We start from the raw sequence: 15607 nt of genomic DNA, 5'->3' as shown, positions 1-15607 counted from the left end.
CCACCTCCACGCCCACCCCCAGGCGGGTTATGCCATAGTAAATCTAACACAAACTATTGAGGCTGCACAACTCTCCCCAACACCACTTCCCAGCAGGTAGAATTAATTTCCCTCACCTGTGCTCTCACTCTGGCAGGTAACAAATGAGTCAAAATATACACTGACTCTAACTATGCTCATCACATCCTACACTCCTGTGCAACCACAAGGAAGGAGAGAGGCTACATGACCACTCAGGGAGGGCCCATAAAAAACAGATATCTTATCAAGGTACTTCTTGAGGCTGCACAACTCCCAAAGGAGGTTGGGTTGTACACTGCAGAGAACACCAAACCTCCAATGGCCCCATAGCCCAGGGAAACAAACTGGCAGATCTAACTGCAAAACAGGCTGCTCAATCACCAGGCCCTTACTCTTCCTCTCCAACTCAGGTCCTTCTCATGGCCCCTATGCCCTTACCCTAATACACACCTCAGGAAATACAACAGCTCCAACATTTGGTAGCACAGAGGAAGGACAACTGGTATACTCTCTCCAGTCACTATGTCCTCCCTACCACACAAACTGAGCAAGTCCTTTTAGATTTCCATAATCCAGTTCATATAGGCTATGAAGCCCTACTACGCCTTCTTCAGCCCTTATATTACTCTCCCCACATGGCCCAGTTAGTCAAACAAGTCACTCAAAATTGTCCTTTGTGCACTTGTTGCTCCAATCAAGGTGGCCTCCAAGTTTGGTCCTTTCCCACTCACCAGGCCAGAGGGTACACTCCTGGCCAGGATGGACAAATTGACTTTACTCACATGCCTCCCCACAAAAGGACATGCTATCTTCTAGCTTTAGTAGATACCTTTTTAGGTTGGGTTGAGGCTTTTCCCTGACTTCAGAGGATGCTACAGCAGTAACGCATGCTCTCACCTCGGAAATCATCCCTCGTCTTGGCCTACCCACCTGTCACTCACTCGCCTATGGGCTGACCCCCACAAGCCCACTGGCCTCAGCCCCTTTGAACTTATATATGGCAGACCCTTCACTCTCACACCTCTCCCTTCCAGCTCATCGCCTTCAGGTCAGTATCTCCCTACTCTTTCGCTCATTAGGGATCTTCTTCGGGAACAGGCCAACCTTCCATTACCTCATCCTTTCCCCACCACCCCCTCAGACTATAAACTGAGCCAGGGACAGCAAGTGTATATTAAAACCTGAATCCCAAAGCCTCTCTCACCATGTTGGGAAGGGCCTTATACAGTACTTCACACCACCCCCACGGCAGTAAAGGTACTAGGAAAGGCCCCTTGGTGTCACTTATCTTTGGTAAAACTAGCATCTGAGACTTTACCCAAAGAATCTGCTAACACCAAGCCAGACGGGTCCCTTTGCTCAACCCCCAACCCAACATCTCCTTACACTTTGTCCATTTTAGGACCCACAAAATTGAAAATCTCCAGGACCTCCACTCTTCCCACAATCCCAGAGGAAGGATGATCTTTCCCCCGGCGATTATCCTCTCACTCTTGCAGACCAGCTTCACGTCCTTCACACAAGAGCTGCTCTAAGACTGGTCCCAACCCGCCACCTCCTGTCGAAGACATCCTTGAGTGGGTAACTGAATTAGCCTGGCAGGGCGCCCTCTGTGATTACACCCCCGACGAGGTTACCCTCTACTTCTTTTTCCTCTATGCACCCTCTCAACCTCTCAGCCCCTGAACACTTGCCTTTTCTCTCCCTCTTGCTTCTTTTCCTAACAGTGACATATGTCACACCCTGTTCACAATATATAACCAAGGTCATGGTGGGTGGAAAGACACTTTCCAACCTCCCGGGTCAGCCACCCAGAATCTTCAGGGGAACCCTACAGGACACATTCACATCCCTGACATACGTTCCAACAACATGCTATGACCAGACAACGGCCACATCATGTTCTTATGGGAGTAAAAACTACTAGATAGCTCTTTCCAAAGGGGATTCTGCTGGAGTCCAGTGCCTCCTGACAAAAACATTTCTGCATCGCCCAAACCACTCACCTAGACTATAGCGATGGGGGAGGACTTCAGGACAAAACACGTCAGTCCCCTGACCATGATGGGACTTATCCTTCTTGGTCCCTGCCTCTCTTGGTGTTTCTCTAATTTCTTACAGGAAATTAGAGAAATTTCACCAACCAAAAGGTTGCCAAATTGTTCCTGGGAGGAGGATATCAGCCCCTGAGAACTGTCAACTCTTCCCCAGAAGAATACAGCCTCCACACACAAAACCAATACCCCACAACGTAATTGTTTATTTTTTTCATATCTTCTCCCATCTCCAGCAGGAAGTAGCTTCAGAAGAATGAGACCTTCACCCCTTTTCCCTTCTCCCTATACTTAAAAGGCAGGAATGATAGATCTTGGACATGACCAGTGCCATCTTGGATGTGACCGGCGCCATTTTACACACACTCAGCACAAAATGGCCACCAGCCTTTCCCTTACAAGAAACCTCATGGTTTCTGAGAAACAGAAACTCCTCCACACCAGCACCAAACCCCTCCCTGATTACATCAGCCTTTCTTACAGCCTATATAAGCTCTCCCACCCTGACGCTGGTTGCTGCTCTCCATTTTGAATGCAGCCCAGCAGATTCTTTTTCTTTAATAAAGCTTGATTGGTACCCAGTGTTTCGGCTCACTTTCTTTCAATGTTTGTCTCCCAGTTCTCAATGTTTTATTTCAGTTTCATTAAAAAAAAACAAACAGTTAATTATTCAATCTCCCCTGGCATCTAGCCTCCCAAGAAAATCTCACCAAAGACAGGGACAGCATCTGACTCCCATGGCTCAGGGGACATCAGGCAACCATTAAAGCCTTCTGGGAATCTGCCATCGATAATCTCTGCCCAAATGCACATTATCTGATGCTCAAAGGGCCACAGTTGAGGGAGGTGGCAGCTACACTCTGCTGTGGTGCAGGGGAAACAGGAAGAGAGATGGACTCTACAACTGAGTGTTCAACAATGCCCCTGCAACACTGGACACTGTGCTTGGTCAACAATCCTTCCCCCTCCTCCTGACAGAAGAAAGAGATAGGCTTTGATAGCAGACACACCCAAGTTCAAATCTAGGTCCCACCCCTTCTGAGCTGCAAGTCCTTGGGGAAGTGATTTGATCTAAGTTTAGTTACTGAACCCGTAGAATAGAGAAAAAAATCCTACCTCACTGTGTTGTTGGAAGGATTCAGTGGGGTAACCTATGCATAGGTCTTACACAGCATCTGGTCCCCAGCAGGGTAAATGCCTTTCTAAAGCACCCTATCTTCCACTTTTCTCTCCCTCCTGATCCAACCCTCTAGGCCACAGATGTGACAGGTCTCTCAACCCTAAACGCACTGCCGTTTCTGCCTATTGCACTAGAAAATGGTGGTTTAGATCAAAGTCTTTGTGGGTGTGGGTGGGTGGGGGATAAAAGGAACCAGGGCTTCTTGAAGAAATGGCTGATTCTAGCTCTGGGGCTAGAAATACACCAGATGAGCTTGGAACATCTCACCATTCCAGAAAGCAAGGAAGTTACCAAAGACGATTAACTATCAAAAGTGTCAGGAGTCAACCTGAAAAGGCTCTCACTGGCCAAAAATGGCACAATTTGAGCATCACTAAAGATAATAAATATAGTTATAGTTATGAAATCCATGAGTTCATAATAATCCTAAAACAACCAAACAAACAACCTCATTAGTCACGTTTGGAAGATGCTAGGGGAACCAATTCATTATTTTAAAGACTGGTAAATAAAGTGAAAGAATTAATCCTGCCCATTCCTTGGGGTAATCAAAACAGTTGCTGAAAAGTTTCTCTTTATGTATTTCAGCTGACACGTAAAAAAGGAATGATGGAATTATCATCACCATTAGCATTTCATTATAATTTCTAACTCTAATAAAATAAAAAGGCTGCCAGCATCACAAAAAAAGAGACAACTAAATATCATGTACCTCTTGAAGGAAGCGCACAGCACCACCTATGAGTGGTCACCACTGTCCCCGCCACCAACATTGAACCTAAACCTCATAAAGTCTCTAGAACTAATTACTGATTTACAGGAAACACAGGGGTCATAAGAACAGGTTAAATGACACCACAATGCTGAAATCAGTAAAATCCAAACTATGGACAAGCCATGGGAAAAACACACCAACTTCTTCAACAAATAAATTGATTAAAGAAAATATCACCATACACGTAGTCAATTTTAAAAAAAGAGTTTTCAGTGAATCCTAGTGGTTTGGTGATGGAGCTTTAATGAGAAATAAGATATTGGTGTAATCTGCGAATACTTCTCAACAAGATACTAATCAATTATAAATCAATTTAGAGAATTTAATGTGCAGAACCCTGACAGATACCAACCTGCCTAGGTGATGGAGATTAGCATCACCTGTGCCTCCTAATGTGCCACATTAAGACAAATGCAGCATAATTTATGTGGTGTTTGCTGCCCAGAAGGCATGGCCTGAGCCTGATCATGGGGAAACATCAGACAGAACCAGAGAGAAAGGCCTGTCAAGGCCATTGAGAGCATGAAAGACAAGAAAAGATCAAGGACTTGTTCCAAATGAAGGAGTCTAAAAAAGAGATGTAACAATTACATGTGACATGACTTCCTGGACAGGATCCTGGGCCAGAGAGGAGAAAGAACCACATTGGGACAGCTGGTGAAATCTGAATGGGGCCTCTGGGTAGGAGGTTAGTGTTGCACCAATGCAAACCAGGAGGTTTGTTTTGGAGACATGCACACTGGAGTGTTTTGAAGCAATGAAACATCATGTCAGCAACTTGCTCTCTGAATGTTTAGAAAACAGACCAGAGAGTGGGCAATGGAGCGAATGCAGTAAAATATCAACAGCTGGGGAATCCAGGGCTGGCATATGGGAGTTCTTTATACACACCTGGAGGCAACTTGACGAGGACCTCTTTGACTTGTACTCTGGCCTGGTTCATGGTCCGCTCCTTTTCTGCAAGGGCGCGTGCGCGGGCCTGAGTGATATGTCTCTCCAACATTTCAACCTCATCCAGCCGCTGCTTATAGAGCTCCCGAATCTGGCAAGTGGATGGTCAAATGCACAGAAATATGGTGAGATTACATGCTTTACTCAGCCCCACCCCAGCATAAAGGCTTACAGTGAAGAGCAGAAGAATGGCTAGAAAACTATCATGTCCATCTTGTCCAACAAAAAGATGTGAAAACCGAGACCCATAAGGGAGATGACTTAAAGGTTTCATAGTAAGGTCAGTAACAGAGAAAGCTTCGTAGCCTGTCTCCTGGTTTCACAGTAAAGAGGGCTGCCATCCAAACTGTGAAATACCAAATACGAGTTGGCACACTACCTGTGGTTCCACCCAGACCCCTGTTCAAGGAAGAACTTCCTCCCTAGCTACAGGGCATGTAGTCACCAGACAGCCTCCAGCTGTCAGCCCCTTCAGAGTGGCCTGGGGAAGATCAGCAGCCAACAAGGTTGTTTGGGGGAGAATTCAGATCAGGACAGACAGTAGTACTGGATGGTGATTACTGCTTCTCTCAATGCTTCTCTCAAAGAATTCTTGTCCTGCACAGACAGTCATATGGCGTTGAAATCCAGAGACAAATAAGAAGAAAAGCAAAGAAGAGGATAAAGGAAAGAGAAAGAAAAATTGGTATAATAACAGAAACATCACAGAGGTGGAATAACAGATGCCTGCTCTTTTCAAAGTTTATTTTTTTGTAATTACAAAATTAATTCATGTGCATTGCAGAAGTTCAGACAATATAGACTATGCAAAGAAAAAGGTAAATCCCCCCCCAAGAGCACTATTAACATTTTGATATAAAACTTCAGCTTTTTTATGCATATATATTATTAAAAAATAAAATTATCCTAACATTGTTCTATGACTTTTTTGCTAAATCAATAAATGGAAGGCAGCTGTCTATGTCTGCAATATATATATAGTGTAATTCATTCTTTTTAACAACTTCATAGTATTCCATAGTGTGAATATATCATAATTTATAAATTCAACCTATCTTTGCATAGTTGTATTTCTATAGGATCACTTTTTAAACTTTTCAGGATCCGGAAATTATTACAATGAACATGTATTACTCTTATCTTCAGAAAAATTTAAAGCTTTTTATTTGTTAAAGGGACCACTCTGTCAGCTCAGACCCTGGTATAGTGGCCACTCGTGGGAGCGATATTAAGGAGATAGAATCTAATGAACTGGGTGACTGGTTTATAGCTTTAATGCTCCACACAGTCTGGCTCATGTGAATGACAGAGATGAGTCAGAAGTTCAAAGGCAAGTTCTGTCATGGGTTGGCCAAAGTCTTAGCAGAGTGAATGTGGTGGCCAGGAAGAACAGAGCAGGGGGTCCTGTCCAGGAGTCCTGGCTGGATTTCAGGAAGCCTATATAATCCATGGAGGGGATGAGGCTAGTCCCATCAGCCTCTCACCTATTCTGTACTCATTTTGGTAATGTCTATCATTGTTTAAATCTATCAGTTAGATTGTAGGTTATAGAAGACAGGTTGTGTGGCCTATGAGCATGTGTGGGAGCACGCGTTTTATTCATGGCTGAATCCCCACTGTCCGGAACAGAGCATGGCACATAGTAAACACAATAAACGTGTTGAATGAAAGAATGAATGGAGCTGCGGGTGGGATGCACGTCGCTTAAGGGGCAGGTACAGGATGGACAGAATGGAGTGAAGAAACAGAAAGATCTGAGAGGCGGGAAGCACACCGGGGTAAGGGTGTGGGGTGAGAGGAGTGCCCTCAAGACCTCAGTAGTGTGGTCAGCAGCGGCAGAGAGCACAGAGGACCAGTCAGCTGGTTCCCTGCTTGCAGAGATGAGCAAGCAGAGTCGTTGTTTCAGAGACTAGGCATGCGTCCTAAAATCTGGGCATGAACGCCTCAGTCAAGATTGTTGTTTGGGATACAAGGGTACCCCAAAGGGGAGTGACTTTTGACTTTATCATCTCCAGGGAACAACTATTCGGCTGTCTACACCAGTCGTTGCATTTATATATGCAATATATAATGTGTGTACGTGTACACAGAAATATAGATAGGCGCTACAGATATACGCCCTATATGTGTAGTATGTGTGTATCTGCATACGTGTGTGTAATAGATATGAGTGTCCTTCCACTGGAATGTCGGACCCACTGCGGCACGGACCTGGTCTGCTCTTTCCCAGCTGCATCCCCAGTGCCGGGAACAGTGCCTGGCCCCCTCAGGGCTGACACGTGAGCGCCCGGTCCCGCGCGGGGCGCCGGAGCCGCGTTACCTGCTGCAGCTCGTCCACGAACTTTTCGTGGCGCACATCCTCGCTGCCGCGGGCCTTGACCAAGCTCGCGCCCACGTCCTCGCCGATCACCTCGGCCGTGTACAAGTTGCGGAAGACGCCGGTGAGCAAGTGCGAGATGTCTTGTGTGCGCAGAGAGGAGGGGCGCAGACGCAGCAGCCGCGGCTCGGGCTGCGGCGCGACCGCCAGCTGCGTGCGGCGGCGGGGCTGGGTCGCCAAGCTGTAGTGGAAGTCCTCGGAGTAGGCGAGAGAGTACCGCACGGAAGACTTCCTGTGGGGCTGGCTGGACCCGGCCGGACGCGAGCTTGGCGTCCACGCTGTCCCCGGGAGCTCGTAGCTCTCGGACTCTACCGACCTCCGCTCTTCGGGGCTCCTGGTCTCCATGGCAACTGAGACGCCGCTAACTCTTGGCCGCATTTCAGCTTCCGGCCTCGCCCCTTCCGCCTCGCACCCTCCCCCCAACCTTGGATAGCGTCACCAGTGTCGTCATCATAAACATTCACATCCTCAGGATCAGCCTTTTTAAGGTGATCTTATTAAGTGTGAGGCACCGATGGAGAAAGGGTTAATTGACACAGCCAAGCCACTGTGATTGCAAAACCTTGTGCCTAACTACCTTCATCCATCCATTCTTTAATTTGTTCAGCAATTGTTCATTCACTCATTTAATTTTTTTTTTTTTTAAGATGACCGGTAAGGGGGTCTTAACCTTTGACTTGGTGTTGTCAGCACCACGCTCTCTGAAGTGAGCGAACCGGCCATCCCTATATAGTGATCTGAACCCGTGGCCTTGGTGCTATCAGCACCACACTCTCCCAAGTGAGCCACGGGCCGGCCCTCACTCATTTAATATTTATTGTATAAAAATTCTGTTTCAGGTCTGCTGGGAGCCGAAGATAACAAAGGAAGAAAGATGCTGCTTCTGCCCTCGGGGAGCGCACAGTCATGTGTGCGTGTGTGCGTGTGTACGTGTGTGTGTGTGTGTGTGTGTGAGATGAGGGTGGTGGGTGGTAAAACAAGTGCAGTTTAGTGGGTTAAGGCCAGGGTGGAGATGAATGTTGGTTGTCATAGAGCCACAGAGGAGGACAGGAACTTAGTCTGTAGAGTGAGCGGTGGCTTCTTGAAAGAAGTGAAAGCCAAGCAGAGATTTAAAAGAATGAATAGACTCAACATCATTAGTCATAGGGGAAGTGGGAATTAAAGCCACAATTCTGCACCACTACACACTTAGTAGAATGGCAAAAAATAAATTAATTTTTGAATATAAAAAGCTACCAAACAAGAGCTGGTGAGGATATGGAGCAACTGGAATTCTCATATATTGCAAACAGGAATACAAACTAGTACAGCAACTCTGGAAAAAGTTTGGCCGTTTCTTATAACGTTACATAAACAGCAATCATCCTCCTAGGCATTTCCCCCAGTGAAATGAGAACCGTGTGCACACAAAGCACCACATGTTTGTGGTGGCTTTATTCATAATTGCCCAAAACTGGAAAAAACTCCAGTGTCCTATCCCCTGGTGAATGGATGAATAAGTTGTAGCACATCTGTATAGTGGAGCACTACTCAGCAATAAAAAGGAACTGATTCCTCAGACTACTGATACTCACCATGGCATAGACAAATCCATTATGTTAGGTAAGGAAACCAGTTTCAAAAGGCTACATAAATAGTGAATGATTCCATTTGTAGGACATTCCAGAAAATGCAAAACAAAACGGATCAGGAGTTGGGTTGACTACCAAGGGGCACAGGGAATTTTGGAGGTGATGGAACTGTTGTATATCTTGTGATGGTGGTTACACAACAGTATAAATTTGTCAAACCTCACAGGACTGTACACTCTAAAGGGTGAATTTTACTGTATGTAAATTATACCTCAGTTTTTTTAAGTGGGAAAAAAAGAGAGAATGAAGAGGAGTGAGCCAGGGGAGAAGGAAAAAGGGCATTCTGTACAGAGGGACCCAGGTGTGCAGAAGCTAGGAGAGAGCGCCACACATGGGAGGAACTGAAAGAAATTCAGGAGTGGAACCGAGCAAGTTTAAGGGATGGAGGAATGAAACTGGTAGGCAAGGGCCAGATCATAAATGGGTTTGTAGGCCACATTAGGGAATTTGGACTTTATTCTAAGGACAGTAGGAGAGCCACAAGAGTCTGAAGCTGGAGTGCGTCGTGGTCAACTCTAAGTTTTACTAAAGTCACTGTGGATGCATTCGGAATAGACAGGAAGAGGCAAGAGGCATCGGGGAGATCATTAAGTAAACTATTGCAGAGGTCAGGAAAGAGGTGAAGGGAGCATGCATGTGAGGGAAAGGGACTGGAAATAGATCTGAAAGGCAAAATTGACACGACTTGCTAGTAGATAATGGGAGGTTAGAAGGGCCAAGATTGACTCCCAAGTATCCTGCGTGTGCAGTCAGGTGTGTGATTATATCATCCGCCAAGATGAGAGGATTGCACTCGTCCAGGGCAGCAGTGTGATGCTAAATTGACTGTCATCGTTGGTGCACCATGGCTTCTGCTCACAGGTGATATAGCTCACCTCTTTCTACTCCAGGGTGAGTTTGCTTGCCTTACAGCCTGAAACCCACTTCCTGAGATGAGTCTCATGATGCTTACCCACAGATCTGGGTCACTTCCACTTCTCTTGGTTGGGTCCCCTCAATCTGTCCTTTCCAGTGCCTTTTCTGTCCTGAGAGCTGGGAAGCCAGGGCCCCTGCCCTGAACTGTGTCCTGGAGAGGGTCTTGCTCTGGCTCTCCTCCAGCTGCATCGTCCCGCACAAAATAAGGACACTGTAGGGCCAAGGTAATATGCTCCATGCCTCCTGCCCTCCAGGTACCTGGGTCCCCAAAAGTATTTGCCCAAACATCCTGAGTCCATTTCCAGGGCCTATGCAAGCCTCTTCTTTAAGTCCCTCCTCCCAGGACTGACTGGTGTGTTCAGTAACGGATAGCTTTTGTCAGGGAGGGGGATGGGTTCAGGAAGCTTGGGCAAATGGACTAGTTGTCCAATTTTCCGCATGTATGTGAGGCCCCCAATGGTTCAGGAAGGAGCTGTAGATGGGAAGAGAAGTGGAAGACGCTGAGGGGGACGGGGGTCTCCATTGTTCTAGTGTTAGTGGTAGGCCCGCCCAAACTAGGTGGTCTTGTCTTTCAGGAGCAGTTCCACTGTGGAGGCTCCCTGGCCCCCTTTTCTGTCCTAGGGAAGGACAGGATGATGGATTCTTGCCATTATTTTTGACTTCTTCATCCTGCCCGCAGACAGGTTCAGAGAAGGTCAAAGGGAGTCTGATCCCATCTGGGAGAGGTCTCCCCTGCCTTTGCATGACTCCTCCCACCCTGTGGCTCCAGCCACCTCTGCTCAGCTGACACTGTGAAGGCCAAGGTCTCCAGCAGCCCTCCAGTCCCTCCAGGGGCCCTGGCCACTCCTCAGACCTCATCTTCTTTGACCTCCAACAGCATCTGATGCTGCTGCCATTCTCTCCGACTGACACACTCTCTTGCCTCGCTTTTCCCTTTCTGCGGTGTGTCTCACATCTCCACCCTGGTGTCCCTCTTCACTAGTATCTCTGCCTGATGAACTGGATTCATCCCTGATTCTGCTGTGCCTGGCATTCAATTTCTGTTTGCTCTTTGACTAACTGAATAAATGAATGGCTCTGACCCTGCACCAATAACAAAAGGGGCAGGTCACCTTTGGAAGCCCTGCCCAGCTCCCTTCCTATGGGAATGGTATCAGCACAAAGGAGATTCCTTGTGAACTGCCTTCTTCATTTGACAACCCGTTCTGCTGACCACAGTTTTGGGGTTTTTTGTTTGTTTATTTGTTTTTTAGTCTCTGGGTTCCCACACATATATTTGGCCTTAATTTTTTTTTTTTTTTTACTTTTAAATTTCAAAAGTTCTACATCATCAAGGTAAAAAAAATTTTTTAAACAGTACATAAAGAATAAAAATTAAATGTCCTCCTCTGAGTCCTTTTCCCAGATTATTTCTGCATCCTTCCAGCTATTTTCTCTGCCTGTACAAACACTGATATCTGAAGTCATTTTTTTATTTTTAAGGAACACAAATAACATTATCACGGTATACATATTATCCTGCCATTTGCTTTTTTCCCACTTATTATGTTCCATAGCAACTCGTGGAGGACAACTTTTTCTTTATTACCACTTTAATTCTGTAACGAGCAACCTTGTTCATATTTGTGCATACTTTGCATAGCTCTGCAACGTTTCTGTGAGATAATATCATAGAATTGCTTGGTCAAAGGGTATGTACATTTTAGTATTTGAGATGTTGCCAAATTGCCCTGCAGAAAGAGTATACCAAAATACCCTCCCTTCAGCATTATGTGAGAGCTTATGGACATTTTAAACATGTTTTTGAATCATATCCCAAATTTTAGCCCTAGCCCACATGTCCCTCCTAAACTCCAGACTTGTGCACCCGTCTTATATTTGACATCTTACCTCAGATGTCTGAAGGCAGCTCAAACAATACGAGGCGTCTTCAAAAAGTTCATAGAAAGATTTGTATTACCTTTTAATTCCATTTTTTTTCCATGAACTTTTTGGAAGTACCCTCGTATGTCCAAAATAGAAGGTCTGCTCCTCCTAAGCCTTCTCCATTTCAGTTAATGGAAGCTTCATCTTTGCAGTTGCCCAGACCAAAAGCTTGGAGTCCACCTTGACTTGTCTCTTTCTCTCACAGCCCTCACTAGTAAATCCTGTGGGCTATATCTTCAAACTGTGCCCAGAATCCTACCCTTTTTCACCACCTCCTCTCCTACCACTGAGGTTTGAGCCACCATCCACTCCCACCTGAATTGTTTGTTGCAAGAGTCTCCTCACTGGGCTCCCTACTTCAGACTTTGTCCCTCCACAGTGACTTCTCCTTCCACAGCCAGACGGATTCTCTTAAAACATGAGTCAGATTATGTCCCTCCTCTGCTTGAAACCTTCCAAGTGCTCCCCATTTTTCCCAGAGTAAAAGTGGAAGCCCTTACAAGGCTCAACAGGTCCTGGGCCCTGTTAGTGACCTCTGTCTTCTCCCATTATCACTCCCTGACTCTCTGTCAGCTCCAGCCACACCTGCCCCTTACTGGTTCTCCAACATACCAGACACATTTCCGCCTCAGGGCCTTAGAACTGCCTGTTCCCCTGCACCTGGAAACCTTTGCCCCAGATATTTCCAAATTGCCCGTTCCCTCACTTCTCTCTAGTCTTTGCTCAAATGTCACCATCTTCCCCATAAAATCCAGCCTGACCAACCTATTTAAAATATTAACCCCGTTCCATTCCCGAACTCCCTCACCTACTTTTTTTCCTTTTCCTTATCACCATCTAATATACCATGCAATTCACTTCTTATGTTTATTACAGTGTCTCTTTTCTTTCTTTAGAATTTAAACTCCGTGAAGGCACAGGTTTTTGATGTGTTTTGTTCATGGTGATTCCCAAGCCATTAGAATGGTGCCCATACACAGTAGGTGCTCAATAAGTATTTGTTGAATAAGCGAAATAAAAGAACAGTTTTCAAATGGGGGTTTCGGTGTCTTCTTCAGTTCACACACCCCTTAAGCATGCCTCCTCCCTAAGATAGGGGTCTGACAGCAAGTCTCCTGACTGTTCCCCAAACCAAGCACTACACTCTACCTGTTGGGTGGGCTGGGGTTGAGGTGAGTGTTTGAACTTAGTTCGTAGTGAAATAAACATCACAGGTATGTTCACCAATGAATACACAATAAAAATCTCACAAATATAATTATGGAAGAGTAACCTCAAATAATCCCATAGTGTCCTGGGATTACCAATAGGCCCAGCAACCTTGTGGTCCTTCATAGCATCCTGGATCCTTGCACCATCAGGAGTATCTTCCCAGCATGATCTGAGGTGCCTCACTTTGCCATAACTGCTCCCTTGGGACAGGCAGCTTTCTCTTTTCCTCTTGTTGCATCTGGACTTGGGTCCAGGACCCTCTAAAGGAAGCTCAGATAGGGTTTTACAGCTCTCACAAGCAGCCGGGTCATGTCCTTGGATCAAGAGCCTCAGGCTGGGCTCTGGCTACCAGGATCTGTAGAGGAGACCAGGTAGGGGATGGCTGTGGGAAGAAGGAATTCTAGGTCGTGTGCCTCCAGCAGGTAATTATTTGTGCCAGGTACTTAACTTCAATTATTTCTGCCGATTCTCAGGATGATTGTAGCTCCTGATTGTAGAGCACAGAGATTTGTTCAAAGTCTCACAGCAAGAAACTGCAAAGATTTAAACAGCCCCTCACCCTGCTGCCCTGGAACAAGGACTCTAAAGACAGGAAGAAGGTAAAATAAACCTCCTCCACCTCACCTACCCAGGCTTGCCTAGGTTTGAGTTTCATGGGGGAAGGGTTGGGCAGGGCCAGCCCTGAAGCACCTGGAGTCAGACCATCCTGAATGTTGGCATTCTTGGGTTAATAATCCCACCACCCCAGGCATCCAGAGAGGGTGGTGGTGGATGGGGCAAGGGAAGTGACTCAAGGAAGGCAAGGAAGGCACTGGGCTAACCCTAGGTCTCTCTCACCTGTCTCCAGTCATCCCAGAAGTCCTCTACCTCCATACCCACTTTACACAGACATCAAAGACTGGGGATAGTTGGGTCGGGGGTGGTGAGATGCCTGAAACTCCACCCTTAAAAAACTAGTCTTTGGGCATGTGCGGCCCCTCTGTGCACGCAAACTGAGCCTGCCACAAAGCCCTGTGAGTCACCAGGATCTCAGGGCATCTTGCAGAGGTAATTGAGAGCTGCGTTTTGAGGAAAGTAACTTAGGCGCCTGCCAGGGCTGGGCCCACAGAGGGCCCTGGGAGTTGAGGGCAGAGGGAGCAGAATCCAGCAACTTTGTGGTTTGGTACAAAGCTCTTGCTGTGCATCCTGCACCCCCCATCCTCTCCACACACAGATGTAGAGTCATACCCCACAGGCTTACACCCACAGAAGGAGCAGAGTGCGACCCAGCCTGTAGGGAGAGGAGGGACAGATGCGGGGGAGGGGAGGAGAGTACTGGAGTGAGTTCAGCCCACAGGTCAGAGCAGCAGCCTGGTTTCTGGAAGCAGGGCGTGGCCGGGCCTTCATTTCTGGCAGAACCTGGTTGCATGTGCCAGCTCTGAGTCAGCGGTGACCATCCTGCCCAACAACTCCGGCCAGGGAGGAGTCTTCAGCTCCTGTGTCTGTGCCAGAGGCTAGAAGAGGGCTTGTGTCAGGTGGGTTTGGGGTGTGCAAAGGAAGAGCCTGGCTGCAGCCCCCACCGTGGGCATCTGGGGCAAACAGAGAGGCGAAGGTCCCAGATAATGTCCTGATTTGGGGCCTGGGCTCAGAGCTGGGAGAATCTGTGAATAAATACAATGATGACTGAGAGGAAGCCATCAACTATCGGTGTCAGAATCTCATTGTGTCTCTGCCTGGGGAGAGGAGCTGGGCTTGAGGAGGCCTGACTTGTTGAGTGGAGAGGCTTGCAAGCCCCAGGATGTCAGAGGCCCAGGTGGGAGGCTCTGTGGCCTAAGGAGGCCCCCAGAATGCAGGCCTGGGGCGTTCATCCTGGCCTAGGAGAGAGAGGGGATGAGGGAAGGGAGCCCCTCATCCTCCCTGCCCCCAGGCTGGGAGTCCAGAGTGAGGCCTTCCAGTGTGGACTTGCTCATCCCTCAACAAACACATAGTGTGGCCTCGGTTAAGGGAAACCAAGGAGGGCTCCACCAGGCCTGACAAGATCAGGGATGCACTTGCTGCCTCTGTGTGGAAGGGGCATGCAGAGCAGGGGCCTCTCCAAAGCCCCAGTGTCCTGACCCTGCCTCAACCCTCAGAACTGGAAGACTGCCTTCTTGCTCTTTCCCATCCTTTACTCAAGGCTACCTAGGCCTGGTTGTGCCCGGAGAGGAGGGTTCGAGGTGAGCCAGACCTCCTCCTCTAGGAGGGATCTAACTAGCTTCTGCCAGACTCTCACATTGGCTTTATCAGCCCAGGAGGCCTGGGTGGCTTCACTGAGGGGCCTAGTACCCCCATCCTGGGAAGCCCTCTGGGGGCTCCCACATACGCAGAACCCAGCTCTCCCAAGGGGTGGTGGGAAGTGGGATCCATGGACCTTCTCTAAGGGTCTCTGGGCACCCTATAAAGAGGATTTCTGGGTCTCAAGAGTTTGTGGGGGGAGGCGTCTACGACGGTCCCGTTGCCCAGACAGCCTCTTGGGAGGCCACCTGAAGAGAAGACGCTGGGGTACTTGCCCGCTGCGCTGCAAATGGCGGGGGTTTGGGGTGTGAA

The 15607-nt window shown here is 47.6% G+C and overlaps 1 protein-coding gene across 1 annotated transcript in view; it reads right to left on the bottom strand.

Moving 5' to 3' along the window:
- The window catches only part of DLEC1 (DLEC1 cilia and flagella associated protein), a 69107-nt gene extending 61404 nt beyond the window's left edge, over window positions 1-7703 (bottom strand). Inside the window, exons 1-2 of the mRNA XM_063114593.1 lie at window positions 7302-7703; window positions 4922-5072 (exon numbers count right to left, since the gene is read on the bottom strand). Of these exons, the coding sequence (XP_062970663.1) occupies window positions 4922-5072; window positions 7302-7703 (553 nt within the window). The remainder of the gene's footprint in view (window positions 1-4921; window positions 5073-7301) is intronic.
- Window positions 7704-15607: the final 7904 nt, after the last annotated feature.

Source organism: Cynocephalus volans, chromosome 11, assembly GCF_027409185.1.
Source record: "Cynocephalus volans isolate mCynVol1 chromosome 11, mCynVol1.pri, whole genome shotgun sequence".
NCBI classification, from domain to species: domain Eukaryota; kingdom Metazoa; phylum Chordata; class Mammalia; order Dermoptera; family Cynocephalidae; genus Cynocephalus; species Cynocephalus volans.
The sequence above is the reverse complement of the archived record's forward strand: the minus strand, read 5'-3'. Positions and strand labels throughout refer to the sequence as shown.